This window comes from Papaver somniferum, chromosome 3 (assembly GCF_003573695.1).
Source record: "Papaver somniferum cultivar HN1 chromosome 3, ASM357369v1, whole genome shotgun sequence".
In the NCBI taxonomy this organism is placed as follows: domain Eukaryota; kingdom Viridiplantae; phylum Streptophyta; class Magnoliopsida; order Ranunculales; family Papaveraceae; genus Papaver; species Papaver somniferum.
Window position 1 is genome coordinate 22,884,127 of NC_039360.1, and position 23,925 is coordinate 22,908,051.

Here is a 23,925-nt window from a genome sequence, read left to right on the forward strand (position 1 = left end):
AAAATAAAACTACTTGTAGTTTCGGTTTTGATATTGGTTATCAGAACATGATGTGTGGAACCCTCGTACCTAACTCAACAGGTTGCAAGTCTATTTTGAGATTTGTAAGATTCTTTTCGTGTTGTCCTTTATTTTTTTCGTTTCTTTGTCATTTTGTGACAAAAAGGGGGAGAAATATATGGAGTAAACAAGTGATACTGGCATTGATTTTATATTAATTGGTATCACTAAGGAAAAGAACATTGGTGGTTAAATTTTTTATCTAAACGAAAGAGTGAAAGTACAGACTAAGGGGGAGTAACATGTCATATGAATTGGTATAACAAAGACGTGCGGATTAAATATCTACCTATCTTCCTTAGAGGGAGTATTTTCTTTGTTATTATAATGTCAACAACGACGTTTTCAAAGATTGAATGTAAGCAGTTTATTGTGCTGTTGAATTCGGGAATCAAGCGTATGTGTAATAAATTCTTGTAATTTGTTTATCCATATGATGTAAGAGTTTTGTCACTAAAATTGACAAAGGGGGAGATTTTTAGAGCATAGCTCGTTTGAACCCACCAAGCGTTGGTATGTCAAGTTTGGTTGTCATATTTTAGTGAATCAAAACTCATGTTAAGAGTCGCTTGATTATGTACTAGAGTCAACTTCGTATAGGTTAGCTTGAAAGTATTAGGATATGAGATATTACAAGTATTGTGAAGTCTTGAAGATGTGAAGAAGTAAGGATCTACAACGACAACAATCATCCTTCCATTTGAGGTTAGTGATATTTGACTTGAGCTGTTTCATTCCCTAACGTATCTTTCAAGTCGTGCATATTGAAAAAAAAACTGTGAAGCATATTTGAACTCTAGATAGAGATAATATTAAGGAATACAATACGAGGTTTATTGCTTAACCATTAAACTTTGTAGATAAGACATCGCCATAATCATTTGAGTTCTATTGTGATTATGTATGGGTATGAGGTGAGGATTTCATCCTAGGGAACAATTTGTGTTCTCGGTAGAACTATTCACAAAGCCTTGACTTATGTATTGGTATGGCTTTTATTAGTGAAACCGATCTTAAGTAATCACCTGAGATGGTATGATCGGGTTTGTGTTTTTTATGACCAAATTTGGGAAAGGGGAACTGATCCTAGTAAGAGGTGCAGTACATCACAAAGGGGAACCGATCCTTGTATGGGGTGCAGCAAGGTTTATAACAGAAAGGGGAACCGACCCTATGAATATATGCAACACGTTTTTAGGAAAAGGGGAACCGATCCTATGGACATGTGCAACACATATAAGTTAGATACCATATATATGTGGGGAACGCATCCTAATACCTAGTCAACCGAATTTTGGAAAGCTAGTGTGACTATGCACAGTACTCACATAGAAGGTAGAACCGAAACTTGTTTTGGTAGAACCGTTAAACCCATGATTGTGATTGAATGTTTGTTTGATCAATCACATAGTTTTTGAAAGTCAGATGAACCAATTATAAACTTATTTGGAAGTGTAGCAAATCGGTTTCAAGATTGTAAGTGTGAAAGAGAACTTACAAACTAAGAATGTCGACTACTCAAATGGCACAAGTGAGCTATATCATATAATGATTGAGGAATGATCCCAGTTCAGTTAGAGGGAGTTAACATCAACCTGATTGAATAAAAGTGTCTTAACAGAAAAAAATACCATTATTGCCTAAACACCATCCTCTTGTTCCCGGAAAATCGTTCAACAAAGGAGGAGAAAACCAATCCTCAAAAGTAGATACGGAAACTAATCAACCTCCTCGTTTAATAATCTCATTTTAAAATTGAAAAATCCAGTTTCCTTCACTTGAAATTTGAGAAGCAACATAAAACATTTTATCTTTAGCTAATCTAAAAAGATCAGGAAAACCCATCTTTAAAGAATCTTCACCACTCCACTTGTCTAACCAGAAAGTAACTTTCTTACTTAAATGAATAGAGATAGAAGAGTTGCTATTAACCAAATGACTGCTCTCTACAATAACGTAAGTCATGAATACAATAACCTCATTGAAGAAACTCAAAAGAATAAGAGTGCTCATTTCTAAATTCTCCTACATAGATAAGATTTATGTATAGAATAGGGACATACAAGACATTTGGTAAGAAAAAGTAAATAGTATCAGTCTGAAGAGTTGAATTTCCTACCATAGTAATAGGAAAATGATAACCACTACACACTAGGACCTCATCAATAGCAGTGTAGGGAGATGGACAGTGAAAAACTGAGAGATCATTGGTCATGTGTATTGTTGCACCTAAATCTGGTAACCAGTTCACAACAACAAGATAAGATAACTCCTCAGAAGTAGAAGCATGATGTACTTGTATACACATATTTGATCAAGGGGCAGTAATTTATTTATTTTTGAAGTTGTATGTCTACAAAAGCATTTGTCTGCAGTATGACCTTTTTGCAGATTTGACAAGAAATGTTACTAAAATCAGTTATCTTGAGAGATCTAGAAGTATCTTTGTGAGTTTTAAAAGAAGTATTAACATAAGTATTTTTGTTAAATTTTTGAGAAGTATCTTTAGGAAACGATGGATGAAAATTATTTTTAGTGAAGAATGATGAATTCGTAACAAAATCAAGACTTCTAGAAACATTAGTGTTTTGAGCAACTTACCATTGTTCTTGTTGGATGAGTCTTGATCTAATAACACCAGAAGTAAATGGTGTATCTCTATTTTGAGTAGAGATAACAAAATTGTTATACTCTCGATCAACTCCATTCAAAGTGTTCATTATATGATCACATTCAGGTACATGTTCATTGATAGCAATTAAAGAATCATTGATTTCTCTAGTACAATGTAAATATTCAGAAATAGAAGCAGTCTGTTCTAATGTTATATAACTGATTCCTAAGCATGGTTTTTCTAGCCACAAACTGATCTAAGAAATTCCCACGCTAGAGATGTTAGAGTTTATGGCCCAAATGACTGGAGAAATATTAGAAAATATGCTTGAACCCAGGGAAACAATCACCGGCTTAACACAATCTCCAGAGTACTCTAGTATGTCGGCAAGAAAACTCTGGCAAGGCGGTTGTGCGCTTATCTCTATCTCTTAAGTTCCTTCAATGGTAAGGAAACTTAGCTATAAATAACACTCTTGAGATACATAATGTTTATTCCCTACCAAATTATAGAGGTTCCTATTAACACCATCACTAAAGTTAGTAACTATTAAGAATTGGTAAGAGGAATATCATTGACTCTCTGTAAAATCTCCATCGTTATGTAATCCATAGCATTAGCGGCGTAAGAAACTATGGGTGAAGCATCAGTAGAAGATGCAAGTAAAAGTGAAGATGAAGGTGATTATGGCTCAAGTGCCAGGTATGTTATAATTTACAACATCTGCTTGTAAAGGGTAGTAAACATGATTTTCCTAGATCAGGTTAATTGGTATCATGTAAATAATTGTTAAATACCATGATGAAAAGCTAACAAGAGAGAGTCATACTTGTTCCGAAGAAGAAAACTCAAGCACAGCAGAAGAAATTAAAGGGGGGGAAAGTCGCATTAAGGAAGCTCATGACGAACTATCCAGTTTTTTCAATTTGACATATGCATGCTTAAAAACTTCTGCTACTCCAATGCAAATTGACGGTGAAGGAGGTGTTAATTTCCATCTATAAACCCAAACAAATATGTACTGACAAAGATAAATTCTATCTGGTTTTTTCGGGCTGATACCATAATAGAAAGAGATATCGTTAAGATAAGAATGATCATAAGAGGTGTCTGAAAGAAACGTATCAATCTTACATTTACAGGACAATGATGATAACTGACTAAGCCCTAAAAGCATTATCTAAAGGATCCATAGGAGATAAGGAACTAAAGATAAAGATAGTAATGTCAGTACATGCCTAGGAAGACAGTAAGACAGTAAAAGTAAATAAGAGGAATTACATCCTAGCAGTTGCAAATACAATATTTGCAAGTGGAATATACACTTCCATTCCAACTTGCATCTCCAAAGTTTCAATTATCGGAATTACAACATAATTAATGAACTCCATAATAACTTAACACCTTTTTGAGTTTGTGTTGTAGAAAAGCCCATTGAAACTGATAAAGCACAAAAAAAAAACGCATGATTTTTTCTTTTATGAAGAGCTCTTACATGAGTTTAAGTCTCTGTTTATGGGATATAGAAAACTTACTACCTAAATATGCTACGAGAGCCTAAATTTATTCCTACAAATATCTTAGCCAATGCATCTAACGAAGTTTGGTAACTTATTGCAAGTATAAATCTCATTACCTAAAATTGGAAGTGCCGAAAAAAGGTTGACACTTTTTAAGAATGTGCACAAAATCAAACGCTTTTTAACATGAATTTTACACATCCATGGGGCTAGCATATTGCTAGAGGGTGTACTATCACATCGCAATGGGTACAAATATTTTGTCTTATATGTATTTTTGGTACCCAACCAACTTAGTACCCGTTAGCTTTTTGTATTTACTAGAATACCGGCACGTGCTTTTCTTTTACTCTCTCATGGGCCCTATTACACGTAACCCGCTCTACCTCTTTCTCTTGTCTGCTAATTTGTTTTGTTTACTTTTACAATTTTAGCCTCATTAAATTTAGATGGTTGTTTTTAGTAGAGTTATAAATAGAGCTGGCAAACAAGTCAAAACTTGCGGGTTTGCCCGGTCCGACCCGTGAAAAACCCGTACCCGGCTCGGCTGATGGCTAAACAAGCCGGGTTAGGGTTGGAGAAATGCCGGCTTGTGAGCAAACGGGTTAACCCGTCCCGGCCCGTAAAACCGCGGGTACCACCCGTTAACCCGTCAAAAATCCCTAAGTAATGAGTTTTAGTTAATATCCACCGTCAGATCATCTAGCATCAATCCTATTCGTACGTTTAAGATATAAAAAGAACGGAACCCTGGCAGACAGAAGATCTCATTTCTTTTCCTCTTTCTTATCTTTCTTCTCCCCACTGCGGCTGCTCCTCACCAGTCATCACCTGATTCACCTCCATCTTTCTTCTGTTTTTTTCTCTCTTCTTCTCTTCTCACAAAATACAAATCAGGCGTACATAGACATGCGCTTCACCACCGGTGCACCACCACCACCTATGACCAATTTTCTCATCTGGTAAACTCCGTTTCTCTTATTTTTCTCATTATTTTAAAAGAAATAACTATTCAATTTTTAGCATTTTACAGAAGAAGAAAAAACCCTAAATGGTTGCTTTCTTATTAATACTGATTCAATTGGGTTGGGTGTCTCATTAGGAGGATTACAAGGCCTAAATTAATCGGGAAGAAGGAAGACTACGACAGTAACTGGTTAAACATCTGGTTAATCGGAAAGAAGAAAGAATACAACATTAATTGGGTTGAATATTTTTGAGATTTTGATTACTACTTTCGCTTAAATAACTGTTTTGGGTTTCAATTTAATTTGGGTTTGAAAATTTCAAATTCATTTATGTTTGTATGAATTTGTATAAGAATTAGATCTAAGTAAAATTGCTGTTGATTTTTGTCATATTTGAATTGTGTTGCAGCTGTTGATCTAAGCAATTTTACTTATGGTTGAATGTTTTTGAGATTTTGATTACTACTTTCGCTTAAATAACTGTTTTGGGTTTCAATTTAATTTGGGTTTGAAAATTTCAAATTCATTTATGTTTGTATGAATTTGTATAAGAATTAGATCTAAGTAAAATTGCTCTTGATTTTTGTCATATTTGAATTGTGTTGCAGCTGTTGATCTGTTATGGTGTTTGAATTTGACGAACTGAAAAGAGGAGAATGTTGTGGATGTGGTGTGAGTTGATATGAAGCTTGGGGGTGCTACTAATGGGTTGTTGTGCAAGCATGAGGTGTTGCAGGTTATGGAATTGAAATCTTGGTGCTGGTGATTATCATAGGCATGAGTATGAGTTTGAGCAGAGAACACAAATGGAAAGAGTTCTTGTTAGTATTGAAGTCGTGAATTTCAGGATGGATTGAGCTTAAAATGATGTGATTAGATATTTAGATGCATGTTAGGTGTTACAGGGAAGGAGTTAAAAGGCCTGAAAATGGTTTAATGAATTTTAAGATGGGTATGGAGGTCTAATTTTTGTAATTTGTATTTGATCATTTTATAAATTAAGTTAATTAATTTTTAATTTTAGTTCTAATTAAACAAGCCGGGTTAACCCGTGAACCCGCAAACTTTACCCGTTACGGCGCGGATTGAAGAAATGATTACCCGTGAAGAATGTCAACCCGTGGGTTTTGACCCGTATTAACCCGTACCCGTGTAACCCGTAACAAGCCAGCCCCGGCCCGCCCGTTTACCGGCTCTAGTTATAACACTAAGGGCAACATCCTGATATAAAGAATTCCGAGCCTCTCACGTGCTTCCCTACGGACCATCGCACACATGACCTACTCTCTCATTTTTCTCTTGATTTGATTTTTCGCTTTTACCATATTACCTTCACTTAATTTAGATTGCATTTTATAACTAAGCAATAAAACCAAGAACAAACTCGGAAAGTGCAGCTTCGAGTACTGTTCATGAACAGTACTAAGGGGAGTTTGCTTTATAATAGTTATAGATAGATAGATGTGAGTTTGAAATAGCGTCGGTTGATTTATAAATTTGTCTTACGTCTGTGGTGTCATTTTTAGCCTAATCCTAACTTATTCAGGACACCGATGTTTTGTTTTCAGTTTTCGGTAATTAGGGGGAATAAAGTAAAGTAACTGATTGTTACTTTACAGTTAAATATGGGTAGTTTTAACAGTTTTACTCATCCATCACTGTTCCAAAGAATCCATAAAAAATTACTAGAAAGAGTAAAATAAGAATGATGCAGGAATTTAGGTTGCACAGCTTCCCAAGCAGAAGTAAAGTTGAAGATCTAGAGGAGTTGAAAGTCAAATTTCTTTCTGAAACAAGATCACTAGATATGTTGTTGATGATGATGATGATGACCCTTGAGATTCCATCATCCAGATTCTAGATAGTAGAAGAAGTTAATCAGCAAGAACATCACAATACAACTGCTAAGATGCAGTTAGGGAAGCTAACAGTTGTTCTGTGTTGTGTTTGGGTTGTTACCATTTTTTATGGTGAGATGTTTGCATTTTGGGTTCCTTCATCATCATGCTCTTGGCCTCAACTACTACCAGCAACTACCAGTAAGGTTAGTAACAATCAACACTTCCCTTTCTCTGTATATAAGGATTCAGATGCTTTCTAGATTTATATTGATTCTCTGAATTGAACTGACTGAATCAAGATGGGTTAACTAATTAAGTATGATATGAGTCAGATGACACTCAAAATTTGGTTACACACCATTGTTCACAAATGGCCAATTTCTGTTTTACAGAGTTTACAGGAGGAATTTTTTTCTTTTTAAATTGTTAATGATGAATTAGACTCATATGAGAGGTTTGCAATTCTTTGTTAGAGCTAACAATAACATTAGAGCCAGACTCCCAAGGCTGATGTTGCTTGATGTGTGTGTATCTGTAGCTGATTAGTTGCCTATGACAGGCTATGATGCCTTCAGATTTCCTTGCATTCACCTAGATGACAGTTTATTTGGTGATTATCTATGGATTTGAGATTTTAGACACCTATAGCTGAAGGTTATTTAGGTAAATCAAGAGTATAGTTTCAGACAGATGATATTCGTAACGTAAGAAGTGGAAGTTGAGGAGCTACTAGATAACTCTTTTGGGGTGGATGTAAACATCTAGTGGTGAATTGGCAGTAGATCACAAAAGTGTGCATCCAACAATTGGTGACAGTGGGTCCCTGTTCACTATTAGATGTTGTCATTCATTCCAAAAGGGTTATTACCTCCTCTCTTGAGTTTGTAGTCCCCCATAACTAGATGAATCAGTTTATTTTCTCACAAGAGTATAATTTTTGTTAGTCCAATGGAATATCAAAGTTTAAGAGCCTAAGATTGTTTTGACTATACCGTCACATAAGGAGCATTTTAAGATGATCTGTTGTAAAGCACTCCAAGTTGACAATGTTAAAAGTCTTTAGAAGCATACAACATAAAAAGTTAAGCATACTGGCATTAAAGGTGAGCAGAAGCCTGTTACATCTTTAACTATTTTATATAGCATATTTCTCATTTCCTTCTCCAAATTTAGTATCCTATGTGCCATGCTAACAAGCCCGATACCGCACCTGATCTCTTAAAATCTTGAGTAAAAAATAACAACAGCCTTTCTCCTAGTATCCAGAAGGCAGAAATCCTGTTGGACATTCTCATTTTTGGAAGTGGGATAGAATTTTCCGCTACGCTTTCCGATAGAACTTTCCTACACTTACTAAAGTGGGAAGCAACCTTTCCTACAGTTACTAAAGTGGGATAGAACATTCCGCTACGCTTCTTCAACATATGGTCAAGTGGTTCATATGTAAACTTTGCTGATTTGCTGCTTAGAAAACAACTTGTCACATTAAGGTTTGATTGTTAGTAGTCTTTTTCCGAATAAAACAGCTTGAAAATACGGGATTCATTTTCTTGACCCTTGTATGGAATAGCACAGAATTAGGATGGTTGGGTAAAATACATATACATGTTCAACTGTGGCTGTATGCTCTTAAAGTTAAATGTTTTCTTTTTCCTTCTACTTTTCAATTGTTTTGATGGTGTGGTGAATTTTCAGGCTATGCTTATTGTTTTTTAGAACGTTATATCCCATAACTATCTCTCAAAGTTATGAAAATTTCCCAAAACATTGTCCTGCAACTGCAACTCATGTACCATAAGGCATTATTTTCGATATGGCTCAAGTTAGCCTCTTAATAATATTGATCTTATCTATTAGTGCAGGTGACCCATGACGTTGGTGATCATGTGAAGGTCGCTGTTATTACTGATCCACAAGTAAGTCATATTCATATTCTGTCTTGCTATCTTTTTATCTTTACGATCTATTGTAATAACAATGTCTTAATGTCCCACTTGTAACAGCTTATGGACCACACCTCCCTTGCGCTTGCTCCCAAATCACTTGCTTTGGAGATTGCGCAATTCTACACAGATTTGTACATGCGGAGATCGTTTCTTACTTCTATATTGCCATCCAAACCTGACATCATTTTGTTCCTTGGTGATTATTTTGATGGAGGACCTCATTTGTCAGATGAAGAGTAAGGCATGAAAGTAGTTATAAATGGCTCTTCTTCAATTAACAAGTGTATGGCTTGATGTGAAATGTTGCGTGGATTAAGCTATATGGCTATTATGCATATTTAGCCTGCACACGCTCTTTCTGTGTTTAACATAAACTAGGGTGTTAAAAAACGGAAAGAATACTGTTCTACTTGTTGAAATGTTTACTAGGTCGGAGTGCAAATTGCTGTATGTATGTCGGAAACCTCTCATGCCAGTAAGGATAGTATCCTTATTGATGTGATTTTAAAAAGTAAAATCTCAGTCTCTCCAGCATGATTAATTAAAGGATCACATAAGCTTTTATAACGAAAGCAATATGTATTTTCCTCAAACTATCTGAGTTTTCCTTCTCTGCTAGTACTTGGAATTAATTCTCTATTTATTAATAGGTGGCAGAATTCGTTGAGTCGCTTCAGGCACATCTTTGGTCTGAACCACAGAGGAAGATTTTCAGATATCCCAAAGTACTACATTTCTGGGAATCATGATACTGGCTATTCAGCAACCCTCTCACGAAATCCAAAGGTAATAGTCTGCTGGCTTAGCACAATTTATGACGCGTGAGAGCTTCATTTATAGCTTCAGAAACAATCTATTGTACAAAGAGAGTCATACCTATGATTCAAGAATATGGTTTCTTGAATTTTCTTTGCAATTCTTGATTAGGTTTTCTTGTTTGTGTTGTCATACAGGTTCTCGATCGTTATGAAAAAGAATTTGGATCAAGAAATTATCACTTTACTGTTGGTGAAGTGGAGTTTATAGCTGTTGATAGCCAAACTCTTGATGGTATGTAACAAAACTATTGAGAATTTAATCAATTGCCTAGTTTGAGGATGACAACTATAGCAAGGATGGATACCATCCTCACAAAGTATAACCTCTCTAGGTTGATTCACTGCAAGGATATTTCCCCTGCTATGCATCGTAGATGTAGAATTCACTAGAACTCCATATTTGATCTATTAAGATAGATGATTATTTCCACTGAGGATGCTGATTATTCAGATGTGTCACCCGCTTTAGATCTCGACCATCTCAGCGACATGTTATCAGGCACTAACAGTCCGAGCTACATAATCCAATGTCTCTATTCTTAATTCAAAATGCATGTAAAACTGAATAATGAATATGCAGGGCGGAAAGAGGGAAATCTGACTTCCACCACCTGGGATTTTGTCAAAAATGTTTCTTCAGGTATGTAATGACTAATCTTGAACATGTTGTTCGCCCAATGTTTAATAATTTTTTTATTGTAAATCTTTTGGTAATCATGTAGATGTTGCGGCAAAAACAAGGGTGTTGCTAACACATATCCCTCTGTACCGACCCGATTGGACTCCTTGTGGGAGTCGCCGTTCATCCCCAATTATCAACCAGGTTTGCAATGGGGTCATAATGTTGTTGTTCAAGCGCACTCTTCTTCGTCTCAGTCAATCATTTCCTTCTACTGCATTATATTTATGTAATATTCTGTGTATTTTACATCTCCAGAGGGTTTCTCATGCTTCAGACCAAGAAGTAACGTAAGCTTCTATTCTGTCATTATCTTTTATATGCTTCAATCGCAATGTAAAATTCTAATGTGAGCCTTCTGGACCCAGTAATTTTACTGATATTCTGCTTGAACAGGTATCAGAATTATCTAACTGAGGAAACATCACGGCTTTTACTGGACCTTATCAACCCCGTAAGTTCTCTCTCCTTCTTTGGAACTCTCATGGGAACGTTTTAAACGATTTACACATTTCCCTCGAATTTAAGTCATTGAATCTTCATGCATACAAATTTAAAAACATCTTGATCACCATTTCCAAGACCCTCATTTTGTTGTAAATTTGGTTTCTCTATCTGTTTTAATTGGTTGGTAAAATTAGGATGTTGAAGAGTTTTGAACTTCCGTCATGGGTGTCAATGCCCAACGACTTTACAACTTTACTTGAGAGGCTGCTCCTCTAGTTGTGAACCGGGAACAAAATATATAGAATGGGAAGGGTTAGGAAGCACTTCTTGGGATGGTTTTGTATTTGTTATTTCTGTTGGTACCCAAAAGTTGTGATTTCAACTCAAAAGAAGAATTATTTATTATGTACAGTGGTTTGGATACCGACAGTGAATTAATGTTACTAATAAAGAACAAGGCCAAATTAAAGAGTTTTGAGATGTGACTACTGTAGGTACTTGTTCTGTCTGGTCATGATCACGATCAGTGTACTGTAACACACCAAACACGTCGTGGCCACATAAAAGAGGTAAGCACATTGTTGTTCTTTGTTGAAAAAAACAAAAACAAAAGATGTTGCTTTTTAATAATTTTTACAACTGGCAACAGTATCTGATTACGTTGGTTGCTGCAGCATACTCTAGGGACAATAAGTTGGCAACAGGGAAATTTGTATCCATCTTTTATGCTATTGTCTGCTACTAAGAATCTCATACTCTCAAATACATCAGAAAATGTGGTATCAACTCGGCTATGTTTTCTTCCAATGCAAACACACATTTACATATGGTAATCCATCAAGACAATAATGTAAATAGCATGCAATTCTTCTTTGGATTCATATTGTTACAGAATTTTAAGTCTTTTATTCATGTCCATCAGGTATGCATCTCTCTTCATTCTTACAGTACTTGCGCTTCTCCTATGGCCGACACACGGTTTGAGTGTTGGGGGTCGTTATATTGGTTGGTTGGGGTCCATGTGGAAGGCATTTATTAGTAGTGACCTATTTAGGGGTGCAGGTAAAGAGAAGGACGAAGAAGATGAGAACTGTGAGTATGAGATGGTCTGGGATGCAGAAGGATCCATGCATCTTGTCAAGAAAGTGTTGATAAAGTCTAACGCTGTAAGTTCAACTGACTCAGAATCAATGGCAAGGTAAGTCCATATGTCTGTCCGTCTGTTTGTATTCAGGATGCAGTTTTTTGTTGGACTAAGCGAGTCGGCTACCTATGTTCTGTTGCAGGGGCAATGCTGTTCTGCGACCAGTGGCAAAGAAGAACATCTCTCAGGAGGCATCTGTTTCTCTAGAGATGAACAATGCAGATACCCACATGGAAGAGGGAGGCATGTCAGTTTCGCAGGGTAGATTAAATCAGTCGAAGAGAAAGTTGGTCTGGGGGAGATTTGTTCGAACATTAAGGTTCCTTTTAGCTATTGCTGTTGTAAACTTACCTCTGTATATGATGTTTCTGGCCAAAGATTGGATTGACTAATAATTGTATTGCACGTGAGTTCATTTACCATTTGCACACGAGTCACTCTTATGAGCGGTTGCAGACAAAAATTACTTTTACAGTTTTGCTCTTTGTAAGAACTTCTGAACTGTTCATCTCTGAAGATTCTAATAGCTGGCAGTGATGAACCAGCTGCTGATAATGTTTTAAGTTGAGACTAGCAGTTCAAGAATAACCATGCATTATAGCGATGAATGCATCCAAAAACAAGGTTACTTAGCATTATTAAAACAAGCATTATAGCGATGAATGGTGCAAAAATACTCAACCCAACAATCTTCGAGATATGTATAGATGGATTAAATCTCCATCATTGATTTGATTCCACCAAAGATTGCTGAAAGAAAATATGATTAATGTGGATTGATTGATCTTCTGCTATTGATTCAAATCCACAAAAGGTTGCTGATATGAATGATGTTGAACGGTGGGGGTACCTGCAAAAAACACTCCGATGCTGAAATCAGAGAGGGTTTCTTCACAGGTGTGTGTATTGTATGGAAAAGAATTAGAAAATATGCACCTTTTGAGTTAGGATTTAGCCTCTATTTATAGGCAGAAAGTGGTCTAGTTTTAGGGTTCTCATAGTTATCTTAACAACAACCTTTTACCTGTACAAACCCAAGAAAACAACCAGATTCATTAATAAAGTTTGTTATCTCTCATAATTCTGATTTATCTTAATTATTATCTTGAATAATAATTATTCTCTCTCTTAGGAACTATAATTATCTTAAATAATTATAATATCCTAACTAATTCCTTCCTCTTTCTATTAAGTTTCTGCACTTATCTTAATTATTATCTTAAATAATAATTAAAACTAAGATAATTATCCTCTTCTGTTAGGGTTTCTATAATTATCTTCATATTAACTATAACTACTCAAGATAATTATCCCATGGTAACATTTATCCCTTTTTGTTAGGATTTAATATAACCATAATTATTTTAAATAATTCCAAAGTCAATACTCAAAATATCCTAGTCCTCATCACCCTTATCCCAATTTAAAACCCTTTCCTGGAGAGAGGATAATTCGGGCTGGTAGACTGATCCATGGATCTAAGAGCTAACCCATGGGTCTCTGGACTTCCATAATAAGCAAAACTGGTTCCTATAATAAACCAAAAGAGCTTCAATAATAAGTCAACCGGACTTCTCAAATAAGCCAGTTGTGTTTCTATAATAAACGAAATGAACTTCAATAATAAGCCAACTGAGCTTCCCAAATAAATCATTTGTGTTTCTATAATAAATGAAATGGGCTTCACCAATAAGCCACTACCCATATACCATTTTTGTATGGTACAATTACCGCCCCTCATGATTCTCGACTTGTCGAAGGATTAAGAAAATTAATTACTAGACTGATCATCGTGGCTAGGACCACAACTAAACTGTTCGTGGTGCTTTCATGCCCTTCAGTTTCACATTAATTAGTGAAACTACATTTTTACTTAATAATCCGGCATACATGAACGAATTATTCCCTTCTTGAACACGTGTCTATATAGGCTTCATTGAACCAGTTCAGTTGGGTCACTTTTCCCAGGCAACGAAATATGTTCTTTTCTAGAATCATATAATTCAAATCTAGAAAAATGTAAGGATCCTTCCACTCTTTCACATATGGAATCGTACGCTTGGCGTATGATAAATATTAACCAAGTGTTATACCTTTTTGTGAGACGATCCACATAGTTTTATTTTCATACCTCCACTCCACGTGCCACTTCTTAACATCCCCTCTGGTGCGAAAACTCCACGTCTTGTCCACATCAAATGAGCTTCATCTCAAATACAATATTCCAAAAATATACGATACTCTGCATCATGATATATTTGTTGCCATCCAAATATTTTGGAATATCAGATGTCCATCTTATACAACCCTAATTTTGACGTATAAATACCCGAGAATACCTTCTTCTTTTTCCTCCAATTAAATGTTGGAACAATATTTATTAATTATTATTTTAATATGTTTAACTAAATAAAATTAATTTATTGTTTTGTTTGTGAATGAAAAACTTATTAGTCTCACATTGTGGAGTTTCCACTTTTTAGTTGTTTTAAGAGACTATATAAGTTTTTTAGTCCCACATCGGGGAATTCCTCTTCTTAAATTGTTTTATTCCATTATATAAAGAAATTCACTACTTTTGTAAAATTATGGGAAAGGGGTTGCTCTATATTTTAGAAGGACCCCTAAGGAAAAATATTTTATGGCGTTTTTTAAGCATTCGCAATTTTCCTTAACGGTTTTTTCGGAGTTGCCAAGTTCAAGTTGAGCATCTACTACATATGCTAGTAGTAGGTGTATTAGGGTGTTTTATCCTGGAGATATCCGTCCTGTGAGGGCTATAGCATCACTCTTGAGTGTAGCCGGGCGCTAATGTCTTAAGGACAGCGTGTTGAACACGTGACTCACTCTGTTTTCCAAAGTTTTACCTTGTTGCTGCGGAGATACGGGAAGCTTATTCGTTTCGTCAAAGCAATCACTTCCATTATAAAGGAACTAAGTATCAATAACTTTTGCTTATTTGATTTTTCTTTGTTTTTGATTATTGCACCCAACATTAAAGCTCTTTGCCTCTTATCTCTTCATGTAATTTCCTTAACTTTTCATCTGATCACAATCATTTTGCCTTTACTTTGTTTTCATTTTGTAGCCTTGCTTAATTCAGCTAACAACGATTCGAGGTAATGACTTCCCTTTCCTCTACTTTTAGCTTCTCTGATTTTACTATGAACTTTGTAATCTATTTCATGCTCTTGCTTCCATCTATCTCACTTTTGTTAGCCCCATTTTTTTTTTACTCGGCCTTACTGCAGCTTTTGTTTTTACTTGTAACTCGTCCAACTTTAGCAAAGTGTCTGTCTTCCTGTTTAATTAAATCGTATGGACCCTTCGTATTCATTCGATATTTACAGCAGTAACATCTCCCATTTAAACTACTGCAAATCCCTTCCGTGAACATATATACTGATTTAAATGAATATGCAGAATGTCTTCTTATAGCAAGCCAAATCCCACTGGAAACAACTCTGCCACAAATAGAGAACGGAAAAGAACCACTGCAAGGATTACCTTTGGGGGGAAAACACCATCGGGAAAGCGCCAACTGGCGGAAAGAGATTTCCCACTCGACATGAATGCATCTGAAGCTATGCCGATGCCGCTTCAAACTCATTCTGCAACGCTGAAACAACCATCCCCTACCTATAGCCCAGCTTCACGCGTCTTTACAGAGGAATGGACGCATTCACTCCAGCCATTTTTAAAGTGAATGGCGAACTAGTCACATACAATGACTCGGCTCTCATGGATCCATCCACGGCTCGAGCTTTTGCGAACTGTGCCATGCTTCCGCGTGACCAGAAGGTAGTTGATTCACTGGATACTTTTTCTAAGACAATCGACAGGGCGATGCAGTGCCACATCGAGGTAACTATCTTAATGAATTTTAGTTAACCAATTCAAAAATGAAAATAAACTGACCCCACCTCTTATTTAGGGACTGTTATTATGCCGTCGAGAAGGGGAGTTGCACAGCGCATTTGCACACAATCGAGATAGAGTCATTTCACTTGCGTCCAACAATTATCATGATGTGGTCTCGACGCTTCAAGGTACAATCCGCAAACATGAAAATGAAAGGTTGGATGATCGTCTTGAAATCGCTAAGCTCCATGAAAGAATTGAAGAGCTGGAATCCATGGAGAGAGATGCCGATTCTCTCCAGAAGGAAATCGAGAGTCTCCATGAACAAATTCAGATTGCCTTTGACAACGGCTTCTTGGATGGTGCTGATTACGGGGAAGAAGATGATGCCGAAGATTCCAGCGATAAAGATGATGACCCTAAGGAGTCCAGCCCCTGAAGAAGCCTAAGCTTCTTTTTGTAGATGCTTTTCTCATTTCCTTAGCAGTTTAATTTGTTGTTGTTTTTTTTATGGATTCAAGAATTTCCAGTATTTTTTCCTTATTCTTGTTATTTCTCTTTAATAGAATTTTTTTCCAGTATCAGCTTTTTCTCCTTAATAGACCCTTTTGCAAAATGTATGCATGATATTGTATTGTTTTGGCTCAAATAACATATGTATCTTCGAAGACTTACCTTATCTGGATGCAGGCATCTCTGACATCTAACTAGGCACTTTAGTTGCCTAGCTACTCCAATTTTGTTTAGGCACTTCTGCTGCCTTTCGCTCCATCATTTTGGTAAGTACTCTTTCGTTATAGACATTTTCCGCAAAAATAACTCGATGGAGAACCAAGGCAGTTATTGAAGACTAATTATTATTACATTGATTAAAATAAATATTTCTTCAGGTTAAAGGAGTTCCATGGTTTGGGCTCCATTTCTCGGTTCATGTTCCTCAACCAATAAGCACCGCCGCTAGCGAGTTTTTCCACAAGGTAAGGCCTTCCCAATTTTCTCCTAGTTTTCCACCGCTTGCATATAATGATTTTGGCCTGGTTCTCCTTAAGACCTGCTCTCAAGGAACAAATGACCGTTCACGTACTTTCTTGTTATACTGTTGTTTCATGGATTGTTGGTATATTGCTAGCCTTCTTGAAGCTTCATCTCTTATCTCGTCCAGAAATTCCTTGTCCTTGGAAAGAACATCTGAGTTCTGACCCGAACGCTCCGCTAAAGTTTTTGTAGTTGGTACCAGTAGTTTATGGGAAGTACATCTTATGTCCCGTATGTTAGTGTAAACGGAGAAAATCCTGTTGACCGTCTTGGTGTCGTTCTGTATGCCCACAAAACTCCAGGTAAAAATTCATTCCACCGTCCTTTGGCTTTATCCAAGGTTTTCTTCAAATTATCTAAGATAACCCTATTTGTTGCCTCCGCTTGTCTGTTACTCTGTGCGTAGTAAGGAGTAGAAAAGTTGTGTTTAATATGTAATCCTTCACACAGTGACTTGATTGTTTCAGAGTCGAACTGCTTTCCGTTGTCAGAAACGATCATTGCTGGCACGCCGAACCTGCATACAATGTTTTCCCAGATGAATTTATGGACATGTATTGCCTATGTTTTCACCAGCGCTACTGCCTCCACACACTTAGTAAAATAGTCTGTCGCCACTAACAAATACTTGACGCCCCCAGGGTCCATGGGGAATGGACCTACAATATTCTAAACCCCAATTGTTGAATGGCCACGGGTTATTTACTGGATGTAACTCATTTGCCGGTCTCTTTATTAGAGGGCCATGTAACTGACATGCCACACATTTTTTTGTGTATTCCTTTGCGTCATTCTGCATATAGGGCCAAAAGTATCCTTGAGACAGCAATCTGTGTGCCAAGCTTCTGCCTCCAGAATGATTCCCACAACATCCTTCATGTGCGTCTGCTAACAACTGCTTCCCAGTATCTCGAGTTACACATTGCAGGTATGGTTCCATTGCGATATGTTTCTTATATAGTTCACCTTCTATCATAGTGTATCTTCAAGAAGTTCTTGTTATTTTTCCGGCTTTATACTTATCATCTGGAAGCTCTTGTGTTTGTAGGTAACGAATATACGGTTGTCTCCAGTCTTCGGATTGATCATTGAGATTTTCATCAGTATCCATAGGATCGTGTTGCGCTTCGAACGAGCCACTCCCAATTTCATTTGCACAAATTATATGTGCAACGTCAACAGTGTTGCGAATGCTAGGAAATTCTTGGAAATCAACCACGATAAATCGAGTTGTATCTGAATCTACTGTTGTTGATAGGTAAGCGAGGGCGTCTGCATGCCTGTTCTCAAGTCTTGGCTTTTGTTCAATTCTGAAATCTTCAAATTCTTTTGCCAATTCACTTATATATTCTAAATAAGAAGCTAACTTCTCATTCCTGGATTTGTATGCACCGGTAAACTGGTTGGCGACTAACCTCGAGTCGGTTGTCAGTACGACTTTCCGCGCCCCCAAGTGAAGTGCAGTTTTCAGTCCCGATATTGCAGCCTCATACTCAGCCTGATTTTTGAAGCTGTAAACCCTAACCGGATGGCTTTTTCTATTTGCAATCCATCTGGGGAAACTAGTACACAACCAACGCCTGCTCCGTCGGTATTTGCCGATCCATCAGTGTAGATCTTCCATATCCCACTGTTCTTCTCAGGTATCAACATCGAGTCTTTAAAACTCGTTTGTACATCTGTTCGTTTCGAAGCTTTCTTACTTATTTTCACATGTTCCCATGGCAATGGGATTGGTAACACGTTTTCCGCTTCATGTAGGAATTCCTCGTCGACAATGGATTCAGAAACCTCAATATCATCCACTGGGAAGTCTGTCATCAGTGATGTTATAACATGCCCTTTTTATGCTGTTCTTGGCTCGTAATCAATGGTGTATGCGCCAAGGTAAGTATCCCATGTTGCTAGCCTACTTGAATCATCCGTTCTTCCCAATACTCTCTTAAGCGGATATTCAGTGTATACCACGAGTCGTCTCCCTTCAAAATATGGCTTTAGGCGTCTTGCTGCATGCATAAGAGCTAGTGCCATTTTTTCTATTTTTGAGTACCTAGTCTCTGCATCTGTTAATGATTTGCTTTTGATTTCGTCAAAAGCACGCTCGCAATTCTCGTTCCATCCAAATCTTTCTGCCTTCTTTAGAATCTGGAAGAAGTGTCTACACTTATCAGATGCTCGCGAAATAAACCTTTTCAAAGCGGCCAATCTTCCAGTAAGTCTTTGCACCTCTTTTACATTTCTTGGTGACGACATCTCTAATATTGGTCTAATTTGCTCTGGATTGGCTTTAATTCCTCTTTGCGTCATCATGTACCCGAGAAACTTCCCAGATGTGAGTCAAAAAGAACATTTGGCGGGATTTAGCTTCATTCCATATTGTCGCAATCGTTCGAAGGCTCTTTTCAGGTCCGAAAGGTGAGAATCCTTCTGTTTGGATTTGACCACCATGTCGTCGATGTAGACTTCAACGGTTTTCCTAATCATATCTTTGAACATTTCATCTACAAGACGCTGATAAGTTTCTCCCGCGTTTTTTTAACCCGAAAGGCATAACGAGGTAACAATATATCCCTTTGTCTGTTATGAAAGCCGTATGTTCCTGATCATCTTCATATAACGGTATTTGATTGTATCCAGAGAAGTCGTCCATGAATGACAATCTACCGTATCCCTGGGTGGCATCCACCAAATCGATGATTCTGGGGATTGGATAAGGATCACTTGGGCATGCCTTGTTCAAGTTTGTAAAAACAATACATACCCTGATTTTCCCGTTTTTCTTCGGAACTGCCAAAATATTCGCTAGCCACTTTGGATATCTGACAGATTTGATGATCATAGCCTCTAGCATTCTTTCAATCTCTTCTAATACCTTTACCTTCCGTTATGGAGCCATCTTTCGCGGTTTCTCCCTTACTGGCTTATATCCCTCACTGATATTCAACCGATGGCACGCGATGGAAGGATCAATACCCGGCATATCTCTGAGGCTCCAAGCGAACACATCTATATTATCCTTCAATAGGGTAATCAAGCTCTCACTTTTACCTAAAGGTAATTCTTCTCCAATAAACGTTTTATGCTCCTTTTGATTCCCAATTTGTACTTCTACCAACTCCTCAATGGTTGGAGGTCCTTCCTTTCCTCTTCCTTGATAAGAGGTTGGGAAGCACTGTGATTGCTATGATTTCTTCTCGACTTGGAGTATTTCTGAACCTTTCAATTTAGACTTTCTATACTCCTCCATTGCGCTTTCATGAAATTTATGAGATGCCACCTGATCGCTTCTAACCTTCATCGCTCCTGCCGGAGTAATGAATTTCAAACATTGATGAATACTGGAAGTTACTGCCTCCATTGCATGAATCCAATCACGTCCTAATATGGCATTATAAGGTGCGCGACAATCTAATAATGAGAAGTGCTATATAATTGTTCTTCCTCCCACAATCGTAGGAAAACTTACTCTTCCAATTGTTGTCATTGTCTCACCGCTGAATCCGATGATCGGATTATCGTCAGCTTCAACTTGACCCTCATTCAAGTTCATTGAGGAGTATGCTCCGGAGAATATGACACTAATTGAACTTCCAGTATCAACTAGAACTCGGCGTACCTTGTACATTCCAATGAGAGCTAAGATAACAATTGCATTGTTATGTGGCTGATAAACTCCAGCAAGATCTACGTTTGAAAAAGATATCTCAGTCTTCCCTTCTTCTAGAGTTTCAGTATCAATTAGATTGGCGTAATCAACTTTGTTCGATATTCGCCAGTCATGGATGTGACGCAACTTCAGACGGGTCGCGTTTTCATGTGCCTTTCTTGAAGCTGAATTAACTCTTGCATGGCTTACTCTAATCTCTCGTATATCCAGAGCGTTGCCCGTGCTAGATCCTTCTTCACATATTGTTGCAGCTTCCCGTCTTCAATCATTTTTTGGACTTCAGCCGCAAGTGTACGACAAGAGTCTGTGTTATGTCCATGATCTTGATGATGAGAACAATACTTATTCTTGTCTCTCTATCTTTTGTTTCAACCGGCAAAGGCTTTGGAGCAGGAAGCGAGTCTTTAATCTTCTTGAAAAGTTCTCCAAGTCCAATGTTTAGACTAGGAAACTTCACCTTTTCTCTTCCTTGATTTCTTCGGGCGTCCTCTCCATTTCCATATCTGCTTCTGGATTCATATTGATTTTCCTTTTTGGAATCACCCTCGAATTGCTGCTTTGGTTTGGTATTCCATTCGGTTCTGGACCCTTTCGATGCTCATGACATCTTGACCTTTTTTTCTTTCTCAGCATGTCCGTATCTGTCTGCCCTGTCGTACAACTCCTTGAGTGTTCCAACTGGTTGGACAGTTAAAGAATTATATATCCCAAACTCTTCATAGGGCAAGGCATTCTTGTATGCTTCAATCACGAGACCAGGATCAATTTTTCCGACTTCACTAACCTCTTGACGAAATCTTCGTGTGAAGTCTAAGAGATTTTCACCTGTCTCCTGTTGCAAGAGAAACAAGTGGCTGCTTCCCTTTCTGTTCCCGAGATTAATTTTATATTGTTCGAAAAATTCATCCGACAACATTCCAAAGTTTTCTATTGAATTTGAATCTAATTGTGAAAACCAGGTTAAAGCTTTATCAGTCAAGGTTATCGGGAAGGTTCTGCAGAGTAGTTCATCACTATACCCCCACAGACTCATAGAAGCTTGGAAATGTTGGACATGCTCAACCGGATCGCCATTCTTTCCATCAAAAAACTCTTTGAACTGAGCCTGGACGAAGTTTATAGGCGGGCGGAAACGTTTTATCTTGTCAACAAATGGTGAATCCATTGACTTTTTCATCGTCAATATTTGTTGTCTCTCGTCTTTGGATTGTTTTTGAGCTAACACTTCTTCAATTATTTCATTAAGTTTCCTTATGATAAGTTCCTTGTTTCGTGACGAGTCACCCTCAGTTTCTCTACAGATCCGTTCATTCCTGAGCGGATCTGTCCTTTTCTCTTGACGGTCTCTCTCACGCCTGGATCTTTTTGAATGATCCATGGTAAAGTGATTGTCTCTATGCCTACGCCTTTCGGGTCGTCTATGGATCGGTCCGGATCGTCTATCTTGGTCGTGATAATGTCCATCATCAGGTACGTAACGATCATAGTAACCATTGTTATGTGGATCAGGACTGTGTTGGTGATCACTTATGGATCCTTCTAATCTTCTCCCATCATTTCGATTGGTTCGTCGTCCATCAAGAGTTTCATTCCTTTCGTGTGCGGTATCACGTTCCTGGCGTGTACGACGGTTTGTCATGTTGCTCTCGGAACGTGAGGCATGCACTTCTTCTAGTTCTTTTCTTTTCTCTAATGTGATCAAGAGTCGCTTGTTTTCCTTTTATAACTCCTGGTAACGCTCACGTAGCCAAATCAATGGGTGTCACTTGCGGATTGTTAACTTGCCCGATACGTGGGGGATGTCGTACACCTCTATTAGCAATCGTCTCAAGATGAATACCCTGAGTGCTTGCATGCAGGTTTCGAGCTCCTCCCTGACGATTAAGGGTCTCACTATTAGTCTGAGGCAGTGTTCTATGTACCCAAACGTTGTTTTCTCTGAAACTCGGACAAGTTCTTACAGAACGTGCTCCTGATATTGTTGATGAAACTTATGTTTCTCTTCCATCTTGAAAAGGTTGGACGACGACGCTCCGTATTGCTCGATTGACAACGCTTTGAGTAGGAGGATTTCTGATAGGTGCATCTCCATCCCTTCCATGCTGATTTGCTCTTGAAGACTCCATGTAACTTCTTTTTGCTTTGCTGCCTTTTGTAACACTGATTCTGTAACAGATCCAAGAAAACAACCAGATTCATTAATAAGGTTTGTTATCTCTCATAATTCTGATTTATCTTATTATTATCTTGAATAATAATTATCCTCTCTCTTAGAAACTATAATTATCTTAAATAATTATAATATCCTAATTAATTTCTTCCTCTTTATATTAAGGTTTCTGCACTTATCTTAATTATTATCTTAAATAATAATTAAAAATAAGATAATTATCCTCTTCTATTAGGGTTTCTATAATTATCTCATATTAACTATAACTACTCAAGATAATTATCACATGGTAACATTTATCCTCTTTTTGTTAGGATTTAATATAACCATAATTATCTTAAATAATTCCAAAGTCAATATTCAAAATATCCTAGTCCTCGTCACCCTTATCCCAATTTAAAACCCTTTCCTGGAGAGAGGATAATTCGGGCCAGTGGACTGATCCATGGGTTCTAAGAGCTAACCCATTAGTCTCTGGGCTTCCATAATAAGCAAAACTGGTTCCTATATTAAACCAAAAGAGCTTCAATAATAAGCCAACCGGGCTTCTCAAATAAGCCAGTTGTGTTTCTATAATAAAGAAATGGGCTTCAATAATAAGCCAATTGGGCTTCCCAAATAAACCATTTGTGTTTCTATAATAAACGAAATGGGCTTCAATAATAAGTCACTGTCTATATACCGTTTTTGTATGGTACAAACAGGTTCCATAAAAAACAATCTCCAAAATTCCAATTCGGTGGGATTGAATTATCCTCATCTTTAACATCACAAAGGATAATTAACCAACCTTGATGAGAGGGTTCATGTCAAAATGTTTTTCTACTAAACTCTTGGTATGAAATTTCTATTATTTTCAGGTTCAAAAATATTATACAAAGCATGATTTTGCTTACCTTTTCCCTAAGGAAATACAAGCCAAGGAACAGAGCATTGTGATTCTAATGATGATGCCCTTTCTTCCATCACGCAACAAATGGAGAGGCCGTTAGGTCTTCAATTACTAGAATGGGAAATTGGTAGCACTGAGTTTGACAAGGTACTGAGAAAAGATTAAGGGAAGAAAAGAATGTAACAGTGAAGTTGAGAGACGTTTTCTAGGGTTTCCTTCAGAAGAGGGCATAAAAAAGGAAATAACGGCCGATTCGGGTCAGT

The 23,925-nt window shown here is 37.3% G+C and overlaps 1 protein-coding gene across 3 annotated transcripts; it reads left to right on the forward strand.

The window, feature by feature from the left end:
* The first annotated feature begins 6,855 nt into the window (after nt 1–6,855).
* On the forward strand, nt 6,856–12,613 carry LOC113355557 (uncharacterized protein C630.12-like). 3 transcript variants are annotated; one of them, XM_026598445.1, is made up of 13 exons: nt 6,858–7,206; nt 8,866–8,919; nt 9,007–9,185; nt 9,600–9,735; nt 9,903–9,999; nt 10,348–10,407; nt 10,490–10,590; nt 10,705–10,736; nt 10,843–10,900; nt 11,388–11,462; nt 11,568–11,722; nt 11,816–12,091; nt 12,180–12,613. In XM_026598445.1, exons 1-13 carry the CDS (start codon nt 7,072–7,074, stop codon nt 12,427–12,429), a joined length of 1,608 nt encoding a protein of 535 aa, XP_026454230.1. In that variant the 5' UTR covers nt 6,858–7,071; the 3' UTR covers nt 12,430–12,613. The 3 variants fall into 3 exon arrangements, with proteins under 3 accessions (XP_026454231.1, XP_026454229.1, XP_026454230.1); XM_026598446.1 differs by having other exon boundaries at nt 6,856–7,206; nt 10,490–10,736; nt 11,816–12,059; XM_026598444.1 differs by having other exon boundaries at nt 6,857–7,206; nt 10,490–10,736.
* Nucleotides 12,614–23,925: the final 11,312 nt, after the last annotated feature.

Bases quoted from the DNA above. Each gene is read 5' to 3' on its own strand.
- LOC113355557 (XM_026598444.1), top strand. From the start codon at position 7,072: ATGCAGTTAGGGAAGCTAACAGTTGTTCTGTGTTGTGTTTGGGTTGTT. The intron at 10,000-10,347 runs GTATGTAACAAA...ATGAATATGCAG, and splicing joins TGATAGCCAAACTCTTGATG to GGCGGAAAGAGGGAAATCTG. The intron at 11,723-11,815 runs GTAATCCATCAA...CATGTCCATCAG, and splicing joins CAAACACACATTTACATATG to GTATGCATCTCTCTTCATTC.